The sequence below is a fragment of the Hemitrygon akajei genome, chromosome 9, assembly GCF_048418815.1.
Source record: "Hemitrygon akajei chromosome 9, sHemAka1.3, whole genome shotgun sequence".
Classification (NCBI taxonomy): Eukaryota; Metazoa; Chordata; class Chondrichthyes; order Myliobatiformes; family Dasyatidae; genus Hemitrygon; species Hemitrygon akajei.
Genome location: NC_133132.1, coordinates 153,651,799 through 153,671,559, shown reverse-complemented (window position 1 = coordinate 153,671,559; position 19,761 = coordinate 153,651,799). Strand labels below are relative to the sequence as shown.

Sequence of the window (19,761 nt, the reverse complement as noted above, 5' to 3'; positions counted from 1 at the left end):
CTAGACCTCTGATGGCCCTATTCGGTATTGTTGCAGGACAAGATACTAAGTTGAAGGCATCTGATTTACATATTTTAGCCTTTAGCTCTCTTATAGCTAGGAGGGCACTTTTGTTTAAATGGAAAGATGCTTTTCCTCCTTCTCATGCTCAACGGTTATGCGATGTTATGTCAGGTTTAGATTTAGAGAAGATTCGTTGTTCAATTTCTGAATCCAATCAAGACTTGCAAACATTGTGGGGACCTTTTCTGAATTATTTTCAAAACCTTCAACTCATTGTTTAAATTCAGATGTTTGTTGGCTATTATTAATTTTTATTATATGAGAAGGTATTTTACCATTTTTTCTCCTTAATAAACAGCTTCGGTCTTGGGAGGGGTTAAATTCTCTTTTTTTGTAATAAATTAGTATATTTCAATATAACTATTGATTAACTTACATGAATACGGGGTAACAAGGTTATTATGAATAGATATAATGTAATTGGTAGTTTTTTAAAAATCTTTTTTGACCTTTCATATATAATTTCTTGTACTCTGTATTCTTCTATGTAGAAACAAAAAAAAATTAGAAAGGAATACAAATTTCACAACTGAACATCTGATAGTATGCAGTGTAATCTTGTGTTGGTTACTCATTGAATTATAAACTAGACAATGCATTTATCTCTAAAAAAATGAAGCTTATACCATCAGTTTCAGAAACAAAAGTGTTATCGATGAATCAAAAATCATTGATGGATAATGGAAATTTGAGGTAGCGCATTGAATACTTCTCAATAATCTTCCACAAACACACATTGCTCAATACAAATGTAAGATTCCTGGATAATCTCATTCTTCTATTCAGATGTGAAAGCAAGGTCCACTCTGTAAACAACATCGCCCTACCAATTATTTGGTGCTCATTACGCCAAGTTCATAAATCTTTGTACAGAGGTTGGGTGAGACTGGAACTAGAGGACATGGGTTGGGGGTGAAGAGTGGAATATTTAAGGGGAACGTGATGGGGAGCTTCCTCACTTGGGGGTAAGTGAGTGTGGAATGAGTTACCAACAGAAGTGGTGGATGCAGGTTTGTTTTCAGCATTTAAGAGAAATTGAGATAGTTGCATGGATGGGGGAGGAGGTATGGAGGGCTATGATGCAGGTGCAGGTCAATGGGACTACACAGATTAATAGTTCAGCATAGACTTGATGGGCTAAAGGGCCTGTTTCTGTGCTGTAGTGTTCTATGTCTCTATAACACTAATGCTCATTCTATGTGGGGGTGGTGAGCGCCACTTAACATGCAGGTGCCTATTCACAGTGAATTTGTAAATATAGGTAACAGGGCTGTCCCTATTGTCAGGTATTCCCTAGTTTGCCTCTTCCATTTGCACTGACAGAAACTTGGAGAATAGCATTATTTTATTTCCAGATTTTCTACCCCAAATCCACTAAAATTAACTAAGATCAGTACTAACCTGTAGTTAATTAGCCTACCGGAGCAAAATTTGCAATCTCAGCCAACAGCGATCTCAGTGTGATCCAGGAGTGCTTGTGCCAAAAAGCACAGTTCTCCAGCTCAGAGGAGGATGATCAGTGGCAATTTCTGCCATCCAGCTTCAGATTTACCAACATTGCAAGTACAGATTGAAGTCCAAGGGGCTTTACCCAGCCACCAAGGAGAAAATCTCAAATCTTTAATATAGAAATACACAGAGACCTTCTGTTGACAAAATGGTTTAATTTTAGTTGCATTTACAAAAATTGCAATACAATTCATGTATTTGCAAACATTGGTAATATATAGATTTATTCAGAAATAGAAATTCAATATCTCAGGAGGTTCTTGAAGATCACGTATATGTTTATGAAAATAGAAAATAAATAGTTCAATATTGCAAAAGAGAAACAAATAAATTAATGCTTACGTATAACAACTAAAACAACCATTCTTTCTTAGTAAAATCCTCCACACATTTGGATGAATTTCAATTATTTGCTGTTTATCAAGATCATAAAAATATACAAACAAGATTTTAAAAAGTTACACAACCAAAATTAATCTATCTGTTCCTATCTATTGAAGAATGATTTGACACCTTCAGATTTTCAGGCTGAACAGGAACAATAATCTTCTCTTCATATGTTAAAAAATTTGCTCCACAACACTTCAATGGTCCTAACTTAATGGAATTTTAATCACATTGAGAAATGAAGTCCAAAGAAAGAAAATGTTGTGAAGATTGACTTAGAAGAAGTCTTATTCCCGAACAGATGCCTGCTTGTGTTCCCTCAAATGCATCGCACGTTCGTTCTTCTTACTGGGTTTCTAAAAGTAAGGCAAACAATGTTAAGTCAGCGAGCCAGAAGTTTACCTTGGCACATTCCTGACCTTAAATGTCAACCTCCAGAAGGAAGTGGAGCAAGTCGCAAAAGCAATGGGGAAACTGTGTGGACTGCGGAGAAGCCAGGTGTAGTCAAGGGGCACTGGTGTGGCTGAGGTTGAGCATCTCACCTGCTTGTCTGCAGTTTTCTTGCCAAGGTTAAGAAAGTGTACACTTGAGGTTTGCTGCTAGTTAATCCACTTAATCCACAGCAGGAGTCGAGATGAAAATATTTAAGGGGAACCTGATTCCTTAGTCAAATGAAAGTAAGAAAAGATGCAAATAAAATTGAAAGAGTCCAAGAAAAATTTACAAGGATGTTGCCGGGACTGGAGGGCCGGAGTTAAAAGAAAGGTCAGACAGGTTAGAACTTTATTCATTAGAACGTAGAGGATTGAGGGGAGATTTGATAGAGGTATACAAAATTATGAAGGGTATAGATAGGAGAAATGCAAGCAGGCTTTTTCCACTGAGGTCGGGTGAGACTAGAACTAGAGGTCATGGGTTAAGGGTGAAAGGTGAAATGTTTACAGGGAACACAAGGGGAAACTTCTTCATCAGAGGGTTGTGAGAGTGTGGAACGAGCTGCCAGCGGAAGGGATGGATACAATTCCGATTTCAATATTTAGAAGTTTGGGTAGGTACATGGAGGGCTATGGTTTGGGTGCAGTTTGATGGGACTAGGCAGCTTAAATGGCTTGATACAGATACGAAGGATTGAAGAGCCTGTTTCTGTGATGTAGTTTCTATGTCTGCAGCAAGAATGTGTAACTCATGGCGAACCAAAAACTAACAAAAATGTTGACTGACATTCCCATCCCGAGGGGTTGTGGGGCCTTAGTGTCACAGTTGAATCCTATAATCATATGGTTCACTGGAAAGACAATCCTGACATACTTGTTTTTTTTTCAATTAATGTATTTATTTAATAAGTTTAATTTCATCTTGACTCCTGCTATGTGAAAATGATACCAAGGTAACAAACCACCACATAAATAACAAACTGACTGTGAACTTAATGAATATTTGCAGGTGGTGAAGATACAAGTTAACAAGTTTTAGACTCCAGTCATCATGGTGGGTTCTATCTAACATCATCTAGAGGTGGAGAATATATAATGTTAAAAGGCTGGCTTGCAAGGTGGGGAGGGAGAGGGAAGGGGAGCGAGGGAAGGGGTGGGGGGGGGGGGGGAAGACCAGTAGCTGCAATTAAGGATTAAAGCATGCAAGGTACAGCACGCTGAAGTCCTATTATAGCACAATAGTTTTGCAATATCTACCACAAACTGCAGATGCTGGAAATCCAGAGCAACACATACAAAAGGCTGAAAGAACTCAGCGCCTATGGAATGGAATGAAGAGTTAATGCCATTTTTTACATGTTACATACATACATGTAATCATAGCTTTGCGAGCCTTAGCTGATCTTCCCTATTGGACTGATTCAGACCAAACTCAGGAAAAAAATAGCTTTAGGAAAAGCCACATGAAGTTGCCTTACTCACCGGAGTCAGTGCATCATAAGGGGACCTAAAACAGGAGTTAGGTCTTTTATTTCAACACACTGCAACAAACTTGATTGGGCTAGGTGGCAGGGTAATGTGATGAAGAGACAAATTGCTGAAATTTCAGACAGGAAACACAATTTTTTTGCAGCTTTATCCCAATTTCAAGGATGCTTTACTTCCCTTTATTTCCTCATTTGGAAACAGATCTACAGTAACTGACACACTTGGTTCAGGCAGGGAATGTTGTAGAGCAGAAAACAGGTCTGGCACAAAGTTTTTTTTAAAAGCTGAGTTGGTGGGAGATTACATTTGACAGCTGACATCCCGTCTCAAAGTACATCCAATCCAATCAAGTTTGGTGTCCATGTGTTGAAATAAAAGGCCCAACTCCTATCTTAAGTCCCCTCATGAAATTTGGACAGTTTGCCAAAACTTGTAAGTTCTGACCATAACAGCACAACAGAGGAGGACGTAGAGGCCACAATCAGTTCAACAATACAAGTGCCTTTCGCTATCCTGTCTGGGCCAAGAGAAACTTGGTGGGCTCCTCTTTCCCTTCCATGAGGCCTCAAGGCCAGGTTCTGCTAGTGGCCACCACTTTCTTACAGAGCCTCATCCAAGTGCCCGAGCTGCTATCATTGCATCTTGTGATCATAAGACTCTCATCCCCCCTCACCACTCATACCCAAATCTCTTGCCTCATTCCCTCCAGGAGACAGGAACAGACCAACTCAACTACAGTCTTCTGCCACTTTTCCAACTCTCCTTCTAGTTTCCCCCCGCCCCCCCCCCCCATGACATTATCCACTAGACCAGGGGCTCCCAATCTGGGGAGCACAGACCTCTTGCTTAATGGTATTGGTCCATGGCATAAAACAAGTTGGGAACCCTTATGTCAAATGGATTTCTAGGCAGTGAACAGAAGACGAACTAAAGGCCCTGCTATTAGATACAACAGAAACTCCACCCCCTTCTCTTTCTGCAGCTTCTGCCAACCTCACCCCTCATTTCTTCACCAAGCATGCCAACAAAGCAGCTACTGTAATGTTTTACGGGTCAGGGTTCAATTCTTGTCACTGTCCGTAAGGAGTACATGCATTCTCTCAGTGACCACTGGGTTTCCTCTCATGTCCCATAGACTATGGGCATGCAACGGTGCCACAAACATGGCGACACTCACAGGCTCCCCTCAGCAACCCGCAGATTGTGTTGGTCGCTGATTCAAAAACAACACATTTCCTGTTTCAGTGTACGTATGACAGATAAAGTTAATTTTAATTTGACCGCACCCATCTCGGACACGAGTTCAGAGTGAAGTACGAGGCTACACCTCCACATCTTCCATTTATGAATCAATTAGAAGCCTTTATCATTTATCACAATGTTTGAACATTGCTTATCATAGAAGCTGATCCGTTTTCTTTTTACCCATAATGTATTACACAACCTCTATCCTCATGACCACGAAGAGTGGAACGGTTACAACCACTGACCACAACACCACCTGCCCACGCAGCCCCAGGATTGTCCAAATTCAACAACGTCACATTGCAGATCAATCTCACTGAAGTGAGAAGTAATAACACTTGAGTGACCAATAGTCCTGGCACCTAAAACCACAAGCGTTGAGTTATGAGCTGATCAACTGAACTTTAACTTTCTGCAAGAAAGTACTTAAAACAACTGCACTTGCACATGCACGTGTCTAGGTTACCACGCTGCAGACAGCTTACAGCTGTCACTGCAGTGAGGTGAAAGAGGCTCTCTTTTGGTCTCTACACTAACCCAGGTAACCCTCTGTCCTCTCCACACCACAACCTTCTCTGCAACTTAAATCATAGAACCACAGTATAGGCCCTTCAGCCCTCCATGTTGTGCTGACCCATATAATCCTTAACAAAAATACTAAACCCACACTACCCCATAACCCTCTATTTTTCTTGATAGGTTCAATGAGATTCCCCAATGAGAACCAATCAAATGGTGAAAGGCCTTGACAGAGTGGACGTGGAGAGGATGTTTCCTATGGTGGGTTAGCCTCAAAATAGAGGGACATCCATTTAAAATGGAGATGAGGAGGAATTTCTTTAGCCAGGCAGTGGTAAATCTGTGGAATTCATTGCCACAGTCGGCTCTGGAAGCCAAGTGATTGAATATATTTATGGGAGGGGTTGTTAGATTCTTGATTAGTCAGGGCATGAAGGGATATGGAGGGGGGGGAAGGCAGGAGATTGGGGCTGAGAGGGAAATGGATCAGCCATGATGAAATGGCGTTGCAGACTCAATGGGCCAAATGGCCTAACTCTGCTCCTATCCCTTATGGTTTCGAACTTTTCCTAGTCCTGACGAAGGATCTTTGCCCTGAGCATGAACTATGTTTCCCCCTCTAAAGATGCTGCCTGATCTGCTGAACATCTTCAGCATTTTCTGCTCTAATTTCACATTGCTAGTATCTGAAGTTTTACTTTTTTCTTTTCTTGGTCCTTCTTCTTGGGTTGTAGACTATACAGTCCTATCCTGGACCCACAAGCTCTATTGCAGGTGGGACATGTATATGTGGTAGTGATGGCAACCATGGCTGCATTTCTCCTGGCTCTCTTCTGCTGTCTTCTGGTTGTTCTTTCCATCTCCAGAATACGAACCCCATCCCTACACAGCTGTCGCCAAGTGGTACGGTCAGCAGCAACATCCTCCGGGTCCTCAGGTCTGATCTTGCACTTCCTTAAAGCATTCTTCATCTGATCCTTATAGTGCTTCTTCGACCCTCCAGCTGAGCGTCGACCATGATGTAGCTGGCCTTATAACACTCTGTGGGGTAGCCGACATGGGGGCATCCTTATCAAGTGTCCCAGCCACTGCAGCTGACGCTGGGTGATCATGGCCTCAATACTTCTGCAGTTGGTCTTTACAAGTATTTCAGTGTGAGGCACCCGCTCACACCAAGTAATTCCCAGGATGCGCTGAAGGCAGCTTATGTGAAAGCGCTCCAGGGACTTGATGTGATGGCTGTAGGTTACCCAAGCTTCACAGCGATAAAGGAGGGTGCTGACACAAACCGCTTGGTATACGGCGACCCTTGTGGAGGTCCTGCATAAGCAAGGTCATCCATGGTATACATTTTACAATCTGAAATGTAAATTAAAGACAACACTCACAAAATACTGGAGGAAAAATGTAAACAAGGTTGAAAGAGTACAAAGAAGATTTACAAGGATGTAGCTGTGTCTGGAGGGACTGAGTTACAAGGAAAGATTGAATAGTTTAGGACTTTATTCTTTGGAACAGAGAAGATTGACAGGAGATTTGATAGAGGTCTACAAAATTATGAGGGGTATAGATAAGGTAAATGCAAGCAAGCATTTTGCATTGGGGCTGGGTGGGACTACAACCAGAGATGTAAGGGGGAAAGTTTAAGGGGAACATGAGGGGATACCTCTGCATTCAGAGGGTGGTGCGAGTGTGGAGCGAGCTGCCAGTGCAAGTGATTCATGCTGAGTTCAATTCCAACATTTAAAAGAAGTGTGGATAGCTACATGGATGGTAGGAGTATAGAGGGCTATAGACTGGGTGCAGGTTGATGGGTGTAGGCAATTTAAATAGTTTGGCATGGAATAGATGGGCTGAAGGCCCTGTTTCTTTGCTGCACTTTTCTATGTCTCTAATTCAGCAGGTCAGGCAGCATCTACGGACATGAAAAACCAGTTGACGTCTCGGGCCGAGACTACTTCAGGACTGGACAGTGAAAGAAGTAAATTAAAGCGCATCAGAGTGAAAGCAATAATTACAAAGGCTGAGAGGCTGACTGACAGTTATAAATAGCGAACACATTGTTAAATGGATATTTCAAATGACAAGGTTTTAGATGCGAATTTAATACACATCTACTCTTGAAAGTAACAAAATTCATGCCAATCAATGTCTTGAGTTGTGATATAAATATCAAGATTATGAATGCGATAACACAGCTCAGACAGCAACATCTAAATAGCCATGCTTATCTGTCCTTCACATGAAATGAACGTACATTAAAGAATCACAGGCACCACTATTAGCCTCAACTGTTATCCTGACAGCAAGCTCATCTAGTTTTCATTGTTAATGTCCACTTCAATTTGGCAGCTGACATTTCCGGTTCAAATAGGAAATACGCGTTTAGAACAGTGAGAAATTTAACTATACCTTTTTCACTCTCGCAGTTTTTCTTGCTTAGGTGTTCGTTTTCGTTTAACAGCTTCCTTATATCTTCAATTTCATTTTCATTAATATATTCATAGTCATGTTTGTCAGACAAATCCAAGTTTTCAAGATCTATGGTAAGGAATAAAAGATTTACAGGCATGGTTTACAAAGGTGACATTAATGGGCAATCACACCAAGAATCAGAAGCTAGTAACTTTCAAACCACACCAACAGTTTACGGTTCAGCAATTGTAGAGCTGTTTCTTCCAATATCCTTGCACAATTGGGCTATTGAATATAAGCAACAGTTCGCAAACTTTTCAAGCTGGTCTGCACCGATGGATTTTAAGGTCATCTTAGCGCTAGGCACCAAATAACCCAAAAGAGTGCAGATGTTGGAATCTGCAGCAATATACGAGAAAGATGGAGGAACTCAGTGAGTCAGGCAATGAGGGAAATTGACAGTTTTTGTTTCAGGTTGAAATCCTTCATCTGGACCAGACCCAATTAAGGGTTTTATAAGACCACAAGATACAGGAGCAGAATTAAGCCATTTGGCCTATTGGGACTGCTCTGCCATTTCATCATGACTGATCCAATATTCCTCTCAGGCCCAATCTCCTGCCTTCTCCCCATACCCCTCATGCCCTGAGCAATCGAAAATCTATCAGCCTCTGTCTTAAATATAAAGACTTGGCCTCCATAGCTGCCTGTGGCAAAGAATTCCACAAATTCACCACTCTCTGGCTAAAGAAATTCCTCCTCACCTCCATTCTAAAAGGACGCTCCTCTATTCTGAGGCTGTGTCCTCTGGTCTTAGACTCTCCCACCATTGGAAACATCCACTCTATCAAGGCCTTTCACCATTCGATAGATTTTAATGAGATCACCCCTCATTCTTCAGAATTCCAATTAATACAGGCCCAGAGCCATCAAATGCTCTTCATATGACAAGCCATTCAATCCTGGAATCATTTTCATGAAACTCCTTTGAACCTTCTCCAGTTTCAGCACATCCTTTCTAAGGTAAGGGGCCCAAAACTCCAAGTGAGGCCTTTATAAAGTCTTTTTTTATTTTTGCAATACTTATTTAGTTAACTTTTTAAAAAAAAGACACACGCACACGCACGCACACACACACACACACACACCTTTACGAATATTCACTTTTATGAACATTTTTCCCATATAAATTAATAGTTCTTTGCTTTAAGCCATTTCAGCTTAAGAAAGGTTTCAAGGGAACGCTCCACCTGTATATACATACACACACACACACACACACACACACATATTATAGACAGATATATATAGATATATATATATATACATACATACACACACCCTTCTTACTGTAATTTACAGTTTTTATTATCACGTATTGCAATGTACTGCTGTCCCATAACAACAATTTTCATGATGTATGCCAGTGATATTAAACCTGATTCTGATACTAGTAAGGGCACTTGTAATGCATCCCAAGGTGTTTTGCAAGTCCTGTCCACAGTATTAGGATCAGTAATCTAATAATCACAATATATTGCTCTTCAAACTTATCATTTCAATTTTATAGCATTTTAATTCTGAAAGATGCAGTGGACCCTGGCGGGGGCGGCATGGCGCAGTATCCGGACGGGAGTCAGTGCTACCCCACCCCCCCCAACATTCACAGAAAACAAGCTTTATTGTGGTGGACTGAAGATTTGCATAGACTGAATGGTCTGCACTATATATGGTTGTAGATAATTTAAATGTGCTTGTTATTTATATATGCGAGGATTAGGCCTCAAACCAGAGTGTTGCCTGAGAGAGCTGTTGGAGTTGGGGCTCCCTATCAGGGGCGTTTTGACGTGGCGCCATCCAGGCTGGAATCAACGCTGCTCCCCCCTCCCCACTTAAAACCCAAAAGACAGTTTTAAGATTGTTTTAAAATTATATCAGGAAATCATATATAAAATAAAGGCATTCAAAATCATCATGTCATTATAGCATTCTAAGATTTTCATTTTATGGCACGGGAATAAAGAGGGATTTCGATATGTACCAAATCAATACCACAAAGAAATATTGGTGTAAATTCTGTTAATGAGGCAGCTACTCATCAATTTTCAAACTCAGTCATCCTGGACTGGGTTGCAGTTTCTTTCGATGAATGCAGCACAAATCATGAAAAGTGGCCCTACTCCAAAAGAAAATCAATCAAGAGAGACAAGCCGAAAACCAAAGCCCAAACTCTAGATTCAAGTTTATCCGGTATTGTGCACACCTAGAAGTCAATCCTACGAGTTTTGGTTTTGAAGACTCCAGGAAGCACAGAGTATTTCAACGTTACTATAAGAAATCTCCAAGTACTCACCATTCAGTAGCATTGTATCTGTTGCTGGTGCACCAGGTTCTGTAATTAAGGTAGGAACAATATTCTCTGATTTTGCAGTGACATCAGGGACAAATTTCTGAGATTTAGCTTTGTTTCTTGGTTTTCCAGTTGCTGAAAACTAATTATAAAATAAAACACAATAGGTATCAATACAAAAAAACATTTCCCAATATTTAATACTAACAAATTGAACCATAAACACACGAAGTAGTTTAGTTATCTTGGCTTTTTCATTGCTCTCCTTGGCAGGCTGCTGGGTTTCCCCAAGCACAAAATACACCACCTTTCACACCTATTGAATTTTGAAAGGTCTAGGTAGAGTGGACACAGAGAAGATGTTTTCCATAGTAAGGGAATCCAGCATCGGACAGCATAGCCTCAGAATAGAAGGATGTCCCCTTTAGAACAGAGATGAGGAAAAATTTCTTTAGCTAGTGGATGGTTAATCTGTGAAATTCATTGCCACAGACAACTGTGGAGGCCAAGTCATTTAAAGTGGAGTTTGATGGGTTCTTAATAAGGGTGCTGAAGCTTACAAGGAGAAAGCAGAAAAATGTGGTTGAGAGGGTTAATAAATCAGCCACGATGGAACAGCGGAACAAGCGCAATGTGTTGATTGGCTCAATTATTTACACCTACGTCTTATGGGCTTAGCTATTCTTGACATCTCCTTCAGATGTTCTGTTTCTGAAATTAACAACAAATAAAAATACAGTCCACATAAGGTTGGACCTTGCCTCACTTACCACATCTTCACAAATAGAAATGGTTTCCCCATGCTGACCAAGATCAGTTCAACTAGCCCTGTCATTCTTTATTCACAGGGATCGCAGGCAAGCAGTACTGATTTCACTGACGTTCTTGCCGACTGGCATCACCCTGCACTAGGGAACTTCCTGACTTGGGTAGACAATGGATGGTAGTATATTCCTTTGATATGAAAAGTCACCTTACCTTTGGAGATTTGGGAGGGTCTGGTTTCTTCGACTGAGGTGGAAGCAGCCTCATTGTTTTTGTCGATGTGAGAGGTGACTGAGGTTTTCTTGGAGGGCGGGGTGGAGGAAGCAAAGTGGAGTTTTCATATCTCCGCAGCATGTAGTACATCTCCTCACTGATCTCCTCTACAGCGAATGTTGGCGTCGGAAATGGTATGTCTGCATCTAGTCCTCGCATGACCTGAATGGTCATGCTCACTCTTTGAACTGGAACCCTGAAGCATTCTGATGGACCATCCGACAAACTAATCAGAAGACAAGGATCGGCAATTTCTTCTTCAATTCGTAATGAGGCCAAGGCAGCTAAATTGTCATTGATTGACAGATCTCTAATGGATACTTTAACATTAAATGGAAGGCTAAATTGTTTACAAATTTCCGAAATATCATACTGCTTTTTATCGTGGACAACTTCGACAAAGCCCCCTTCCATATATGTTGGAAGAAGGACTTGTTCACAGTCTTTTTCCATAATTCTTTCACAAGCCACAGCTTCAATTAGACACTTCTCTCCTTCATGGTTGACTTCAACACTCTGGCAACGATGGACAAGAAACTGGTCTCCTACAACAACAGAGGCAAATTCTGCATACTCAGGGACAAACTCTTTTGTTGCAATGACGTGCAAGGATTCATTGTTTTTAATGGCAAGCACCAAGTCATAGACAGTTGGGAACTCCCTTGGCCTTCTTTTAAATCGACCCTTGTAGCTTTTGGGGATTAAAAAATGCTTTTTATTTAAATCGCTTCTGTTCTCAGAGGCAATTATTGTGTTGAATAAGTGTTTACTGTGAATGATAATTTGCTTTCCAGACATCAGTGATTTGTAAATACACTGTTCGTCAACGATTACTGCCAACAGTGGGAAGTCTTCATTTGGTCTTTTATAAACATCAGTTAAGGACATTGGTTGTACAAATGAGTTAAGGTCATAACTTTCTGTTATATCTTTAACCTCTACGTCCAAGTTAGATGGTATGCGTAAAATTTCCATTCCAACTGTGGAAAAAAAAAAGAGGAAGCAAGTCAGTCATTTTTTTTTTCTCAGACGCATACATAGAAAATACAACAAATCAGTACAACATGCCCTTTGGCCTACAATGCCTGTACCGCCCACAACAATAATTTAAACTAATCCTGTCAACCTGCAGATGGTCCATATCCCTCCACTCCCTGTCTGTTCATCTACCTGTCTCAAACCCTCTTGAATGGTGATATCGTATCTGCTTCCATCACCAGTCCTAGCAGCACTTTCTAGGCACCTACCTGGAAATGCTTCTCTTTGGAAAATATTTAATTTATTTGCCTGTTTATTTAGTTATCTATCTAACTATTGATCTATTTATTGAGATTATTTATCTATTGATTGAGACACAGCACAGCCCTTTCTGCCCTTGTAAGCCGCACCGCCCAACAAACCCTGATTTAACCTCAGCCTAATCACAGGACAACTTACAACGACCAACCAACCTACCAATCAGTACGTCATTGGACTCTCTATTTCAATGCACCCGAGGGTCTTGCCATTTACTGCATACTTTTCTCTTACATTTGATTTCCCAAAGTGCAATACATCACACTTGTTCACACTAAGCTCCATCAACCATTTCTTCACATATGGTTTCAAATGATCAACAGCATCCAGGACATCTTCAAGGATCGATGCCTCAAAATGGTGGCATGCATTATTAATAAGGCCCCATTACCCAGAACATGCCATTTTCTCATTGCTACCATCAGGAAGGAGGTACAGGAGCCTGAAGGCACACCCTCAATGATTCAGGGATGGGTTCTTCCTCTCTGCCATCAGATTTCTGAATGGACATTCAACCCATGAATACTGCCTCACTTTTTTTCTCTGACATATGCCAGTGATATCTAACCTGATTCTGATGGATAACCTACTGTATCCCTTGACAAGTTTCCTCACTATCAAGAATCCCACCTGTTTTTATGTTGTCTACTCACCCACATTTTCGTCCAAATCAACCAGATATCTGCAGACCACCATTGATCATAGAGCTCCAGTAGAATAGCCCCTACACTACCACCCTGCCCTCTGTGGAGAAGACAATTTTGAATCCAATCTGCTAAGTTTTCATGGAACAGTCTACCAAGAGGGACCCTGCTGAATATTTTACTGATGTCTATCCATTGCAGTTATAACTTGCATAATGTACTGGTTAGGCACAGGAGTACATTCAGCCAGAGACTCATTCCACCGAGATGTCACAGGAAGTCATTCCTGCCTGTGGCCATCAAACTTTACAACTCCTCCCTCGGAGTGTCAGACACCCTGAGCTAATAGGCTAGTCCTGGACTTATTTCCACTTGGCATGATTAACTTATTATTATTTAATTATTTATGGTTTTATATTGCTATATTTCTTCACTATTCTTGGTGCGGCTGTAATGAAACCCAATTTCCCTCGGGATCAATAAAGTATGTCTGTCTGTCTGAAATCAAACTGTGATTTAGCAAACATTATATCTTAATACCTCCTAGCATGTGTTTTTTTTTGTCTATCCGAGGCATGAATCAGGTGTTAAACACACAAAAACTGATCCTGTTTCTCGATACATAGTAGCAACACATTCCACAGGAGCATCACCCTCCTAAAGTAATGTCTTCTCCAGATTTACTGAGAATTCAACAGAAAAGGACTGAACGTGTGTACCATTTTATGGGACTGTTACCCCGATATGTTCCATTATTACCACAGGTTAAACTATTGCTCTTTACACGTTCCCCGGTTCTCTAATTTTATTTATGATTCTCAGGGTAGATCAAAGGGTGCAAATGGTACAGGGGAGATTTTAAGTTTGCAGATTGGACAGAAATGAAAAGGTTTAACTCTAGCACCAGGGAGGAGATGAGTTAATTATCCTTTCTCATGGCAAAATGGTTAATGTCACCTTCCCAAAATCTTGCTGTTGGGCAGTTGGAGTATTTATAGAACATAGAAATCTACAGCACTTTACAGGCACTTTGGTCCACAATGTTGTGTCAGCCAGGTAACCTACTCTCAAAACTGCCTGGATCTTCCCTGTCACATGGCCCTCTGTTCTGTTTGGAATGGGCTGGAGTCCCTTCTGTTATGCAAAATTGAAGCCTTCTGATATCAAAGTGATCACATCCCATTTTAGAAGCACAGTCTGTAGACTACAATTAATTTCCACAATTATTCTTAGGAGGGAAAAGGCACAGAATTAATTGCTATGATGTTACAAAAAGCAGGTGTTCTCTCTCTACGCTCCACAATACAACCCGAGCTGCTGGAACAGTTGCATTGGGACATTCGACACGATATTATCAACTCGGATTCCCAAACCATTAACCCAGCTGCAAATGGGTTCACAAGCTCCTGTTCATTATGATCCAGCAAAATCACCGTTCCTGTCTACAAACTGGTGTCACACGATTTGGAGAACAGAGGTGAACGACTGATAGAGTTATTTCAAGGTTTCTTTTCAAATCAGGACAATGAGACTCACAACTAACAGGGTAAAGGAAGATAAGCAACGTCAAAAGCACTGCAAATGTCTTCTTGTTGCTCTTCTCAGCTCTTGGTGTCGGATGAATTTTGCGAAGGGAAAAATTATCATGGCCGTGATAGAAGCAGTTAATATTGATGCCTGTATACCCCACAGAAAGATTTCAAAGTTGAGAAGTTTCTTTGTTCTGTGTAACAGGAAATGAAATGCTAAATTTGACGATTTTTTTCTCAGGAAAGTAGTGAATCATGTGTGCACTGATCTGAATCATCCATGAGCAGAAATAGCAGTCCATTGTGAAAGGCGACTAAACAAGATAAAAGGAGATAAAACGAGTTCGTCTTTTGTTTCTCTGTGTTAGAGAACAACCTGATGGATTGAATTAGGTTCCTTTATGGAATTGAATTTACTTTATTACTTACATCCTTCATATACATGAGGAGTAAAAATCTTTACGTTACATCTCCGTCTAAATGTGCAATGAGCAATTTATAGTAATTTATAATAGATAGTACGAACAACAATATAACATGTAAATATATTTATGTCAGCATGAATTAATCAGTCCGATGGCCTGGTGTCCCAAAGCCTGTTGGTCCTGGCTTTTATGCTGCGGTACAATTTCCCGCAGTTTGTGTTTGGGGTGACTTGGATCCCCAATGATTCTTTTGGCCCTTTTTACACACCTGTCTTTGTAAACGTCCTGAACAGTGGGAACTCCACATCTACAGATGCACTGGGCTGTCTGCACCACTCTCTGCAGAGTCCTGCGATTGAGGGAAGTACAGTTCCCATACCAGGCAGTGATGCAGTCAGTCAGGATGCTCTCAATTGTGCCCCTGTAGAAAGTTCTTAGGATTTGGGGGCCCACACCAAACTTCTTGAACCATCTGAGGTGAAAGAGGCGCTGTTGTGCCTTTTTCACCACACAGCCAGTATGTACAGACCACGTGAGATCCTCGGTGATGTTTATACTGAGGAACTTAAAGGTGTTCACCCTCTCGACCCCAGAACCATTGATATCAATAGGGATTAGCCCATCTCCATTCCTCCTGTAATCCACAACCAGCTCCTTTGTTTTTGCGACATTGAGGGAGAGGTTGTTTTCTTGACACAACTGTGTCAGGGTGATAACAAGTTTGTTATAGCTGGGGGTGGTAGTGGGATAAGTTCCCACTACCTATTCTATTAAATTCTCCCAATGGTGCTCAAATAGTTGCTGACAACCAAGTTTAGCTCCCGCTCTTCATGTGCAGGTTGGTTACTAAGCCCGGCAGAATCGCTTCGACTGAGAGGAGAAGGAGCAGAGGTGGGTTACTGGCGCCTTGAAACCAGTCAACTTAGGTAGATGGGGCTCATCAGCCACGGTTGGCAGCTCATCTAGGAGAAGGAAAACTCTGATCTCAAACCTCCGCTGCCTTGCAGCTATACCTAATCATAGGGAAGGCTTTGGGAGTAAACCCAGAGGGAAAAATCCGGAGCTGGAGTCCCTAAGTCCTACGTTGACAACTCCTGCAATGTTGCTGGTTCCAAACACTATTGGTCTCTGCCATTCCTTTGGTTTCATCAGATGCCTGGAGAGGGGGAGCTTACTACGTGGGCAACAGCTTGCTCTCCATGTGGCCTACATATCTAGACAGCTAGGACGCAACATCTGTGATTGACCCTGACCTACAGAGGCCCCTCTCAGATTGAATTGGTAAATAAAGATTTTTATTTTTTACTTTGATTGTATTTCAAGTATGTATCCTTTTATGCATGCTTTCACCCAAGCTTCGAGCAAGAGTGGTGATAACCAAGGTGGGCTTTGATGGCCATCATGGACACATGGGCTGAAGGGCCTGTTCTCAGTTGTGTGACTATGATTCTATAACTCTGTGAAGGAAAGTCAGGCTCAAGGGCTTCTGCTGGTGCTGGAAATCTCGAGCCACACACACATGAAAAATGCTGGATGAAGCCAGCAAGTCAGGCAGTATCTACAGAGGGGAATAAACAACTGATGCTCCACCAGAACTGTTACCTGCTTATTAAAGCATCATCATTTATTTCCCCACCGTAGATGCTGATTGACCTGCTGAGCTCCTCCAGCATTTAGAGTGTGTTGCTCTGGGAAGGAAGTTGATGCTGCACTCCTGTTGTCACTGATGCCCTCTAGTGGGAGAAGGGGCACAGAACAGCTTCTCCACTTCGCCTGACGACTGGACCCAAGTACGGATTTACTCAATGTTTGCATCTTGTACTTCAAATGGTTTTGAGACAGACATTTCTGCTTGACCTTATTCAAATAGCAGTGAACTTCCAGAATCCTGTGGCAAATTAATTGTAATTAAAGTACCAGGAAAATTCCTGTTAGCCCGCAAGTTTTCTCTCAAACATTTTACTGGGCTAAAGCAGTAAATCTCCAGAACTGTGATGAAGCATAGACAAGTACTCACATCTCGCCACTGCTTGTACTTCATAGACAGGCAGAAGGTACACATCACTGTGTAAATACTCATTGTAAGGGCTCTCTTCCCAGGTGGCCATTGTTTTCATGAGCTTCACAACTCGCCTTCTATGCTTGGAGATCTTCCATTCTACAATCTCCTTCAGAGTATAAAACTGGTCATCTTCACATTCATGGAATGTCCCTTCGAATGACAGTGGAATTCTTAATGTTTTGGCTTTGGCACCTTTGATAACTGTGCAGTTGACACACTCCTCGCCGTCCACTTCTGCCAGAGAGTTGAGCACTATATGTTCACCTTTTTTAATGAAGATGTCATTCAGCTGAATGTCCACGGTGCTCCAGAAATGAGGATGACCCAAGCGGTTGTCCCCAATTTTCACTGATCTTACGATATCCTTCAAACTAGTATATGGACATGGATCAACATGAAGCTTGAAGAAACCTGTTGAAAATAAAACCACAAATTAGCTGCTATTCATCCTAGAGTCACTGAGCAGTACAGAATAGGATCAGGCCCTTCAGCCCATCTACTCCATGCTGAACGAATATTCTGCCAAGTCCCATCAACCTACACACCTGGACCAAAGCCCTCCATATCCCTCCCATCATGTTGCGATCAAACCCGTACCACCACCCTGCTGACATCTCATTCTGCACTTGCAACACCCTCTGAGTGAAGAAGTTCCCCCTCCGATTCCCCTTAAATATTTCATCTTTCACACTTTACCCTTAAGTGTTAGTTACAGTCTCACCCAATCTCAGTGGGAAAACACCTGCCTACATTAACCTTCATAATTCTGTATATCTCTATCAAATCTCCCCTCAATCTTCTACATTCTAGGGAATAAAATCCAACCCTATTTAATCTTCCTTACAACTCAGGTCCTCAAGTTCCAGCAACATCCTCATATATTTTCTCTGTACTCTTTCAACCTTACTAATATCTTTTTTGTAGTCAGGTAATCAGAACTGCACACAACACTACACAAGATGCTGGAGAAGCACAGCTGGCCAGGTAGCGTCTACAGAAAAGAATAAACATATGACGTTTCAGGCTGAGATCCTTCATCAGGACCAGTAACGGGTCTCGGCCCAAAATGTCGACTCTTTACTCTTTTCCATAGATGCTGCCTGGCCTGCTGAGTTCCTCCAGCATTTTGCGTGTGTTGTTTGGATTTCCAGCGTCTGCAGATTTTCTCTTGTTTGCACACAATACTTACCGTCTTATACAACTTCAACATAACACCCTAACTTCTGTAGTTAGTAGTTTGATTTAGGAAAGCTAATGTGCGAAAAGGTCTGTTTATGACCTTCTCTACCTGTAACACAACTTTCAAGGAATTATGGATCCGTTTCCCCATATCCCTACTGCACACTTCAGTACCTTAGCACTCACTCTGTAAGAAAGTTTCTATCTAAAAATAAGTCATGTCTTAAGGTCTTGTTTTATAATTGTAACTTAGCTATAGATCACATGTCATAAATACTTTAGGAAATACAAAGTGAATGGTTTCTCATGTCATGTAACTTGATTAAAATTTTTACTTAAACCCAGCTCAGATCAACTAAACAGGCATGAATGGAAATCTGAAAGAAAAGTTAACAGCTGGTGTACTATGGATGAAAAATGTATCTACTCATTAGGGTTGCTGCCAAATGAATTTTTAAATTACTGACTCTGGTGAACCTTTTATTAACTTGTTCTAGAGCACAGTTACGTACAGTTAAATGTGTTCTTGAGCTTTTACGATTTATTTCCTGCTCCTCCACTAGGGAATGCTGTTTGGCAACTTTCTCTGCCGAACTCAATAAACTTCTCGACATAGAATGCCTTTCTCACCAGTCTACAGCTCAAAATAGCTCCTATATTGCTTGTCACTTTTATTTTATTTTTATTTATTTAGAAATAAAGCTTGGACTGGACTTTTTTGACCCAACAAGCCACACTGTCCAGCAGCCCATCTCTTTAGCACTGGCCTAATCACAGGACAATTTACAATGACCAATTACCGTAGATTCCGGACTACAGAGCGCACCTGATTAAAAGCCACTGGCTCTAATTTTAGAAAGAAAATCAATTTTTTACTTGTACAGGCCGCACCGGATTTTAGGCCGCAGGTGTCCCACGTTGTAATATGAGATATTTACACAGAAAGATATTACACGTGAGGATTTTTTAACTTTTAATTAAATCCATATGGTAACATAAACAAATACATATTGCAAATGCTTTTTTTCGAACCGTGCCTGTAACGCGGCTACTTTTAAATATACGTTGCGTATACTTTTTTACTGAACAACATTCCAATATCTCCTAACGACTGGTAAAAAATATATATACTGCAGCCTACCAGGAAAAGTTATTGATCGCCTTTAACTTAAAAGCAG

General features: G+C 41.2%; 1 protein-coding gene across 2 annotated transcripts in view; it reads right to left on the bottom strand.

Moving 5' to 3' along the window:
* Window positions 1-1,720: 1,720 nt before the first annotated feature.
* Window positions 1,721-19,761, bottom strand: part of themis (thymocyte selection associated) — a 55,868-nt gene continuing 37,827 nt past the window's right edge. For both annotated transcript variants that reach the window (XM_073057319.1, XM_073057318.1), the window contains exons 3-7: window positions 17,360-17,815; window positions 11,389-12,428; window positions 10,414-10,552; window positions 8,058-8,186; window positions 1,721-2,315 (exon numbers count right to left, since the gene is read on the bottom strand). In XM_073057319.1, the coding sequence (XP_072913420.1) occupies window positions 2,305-2,315; window positions 8,058-8,186; window positions 10,414-10,552; window positions 11,389-12,428; window positions 17,360-17,815 (1,775 nt within the window). In that variant the 3' untranslated portion in view covers window positions 1,721-2,304. The remainder of the gene's footprint in view (window positions 2,316-8,057; window positions 8,187-10,413; window positions 10,553-11,388; window positions 12,429-17,359; window positions 17,816-19,761) is intronic.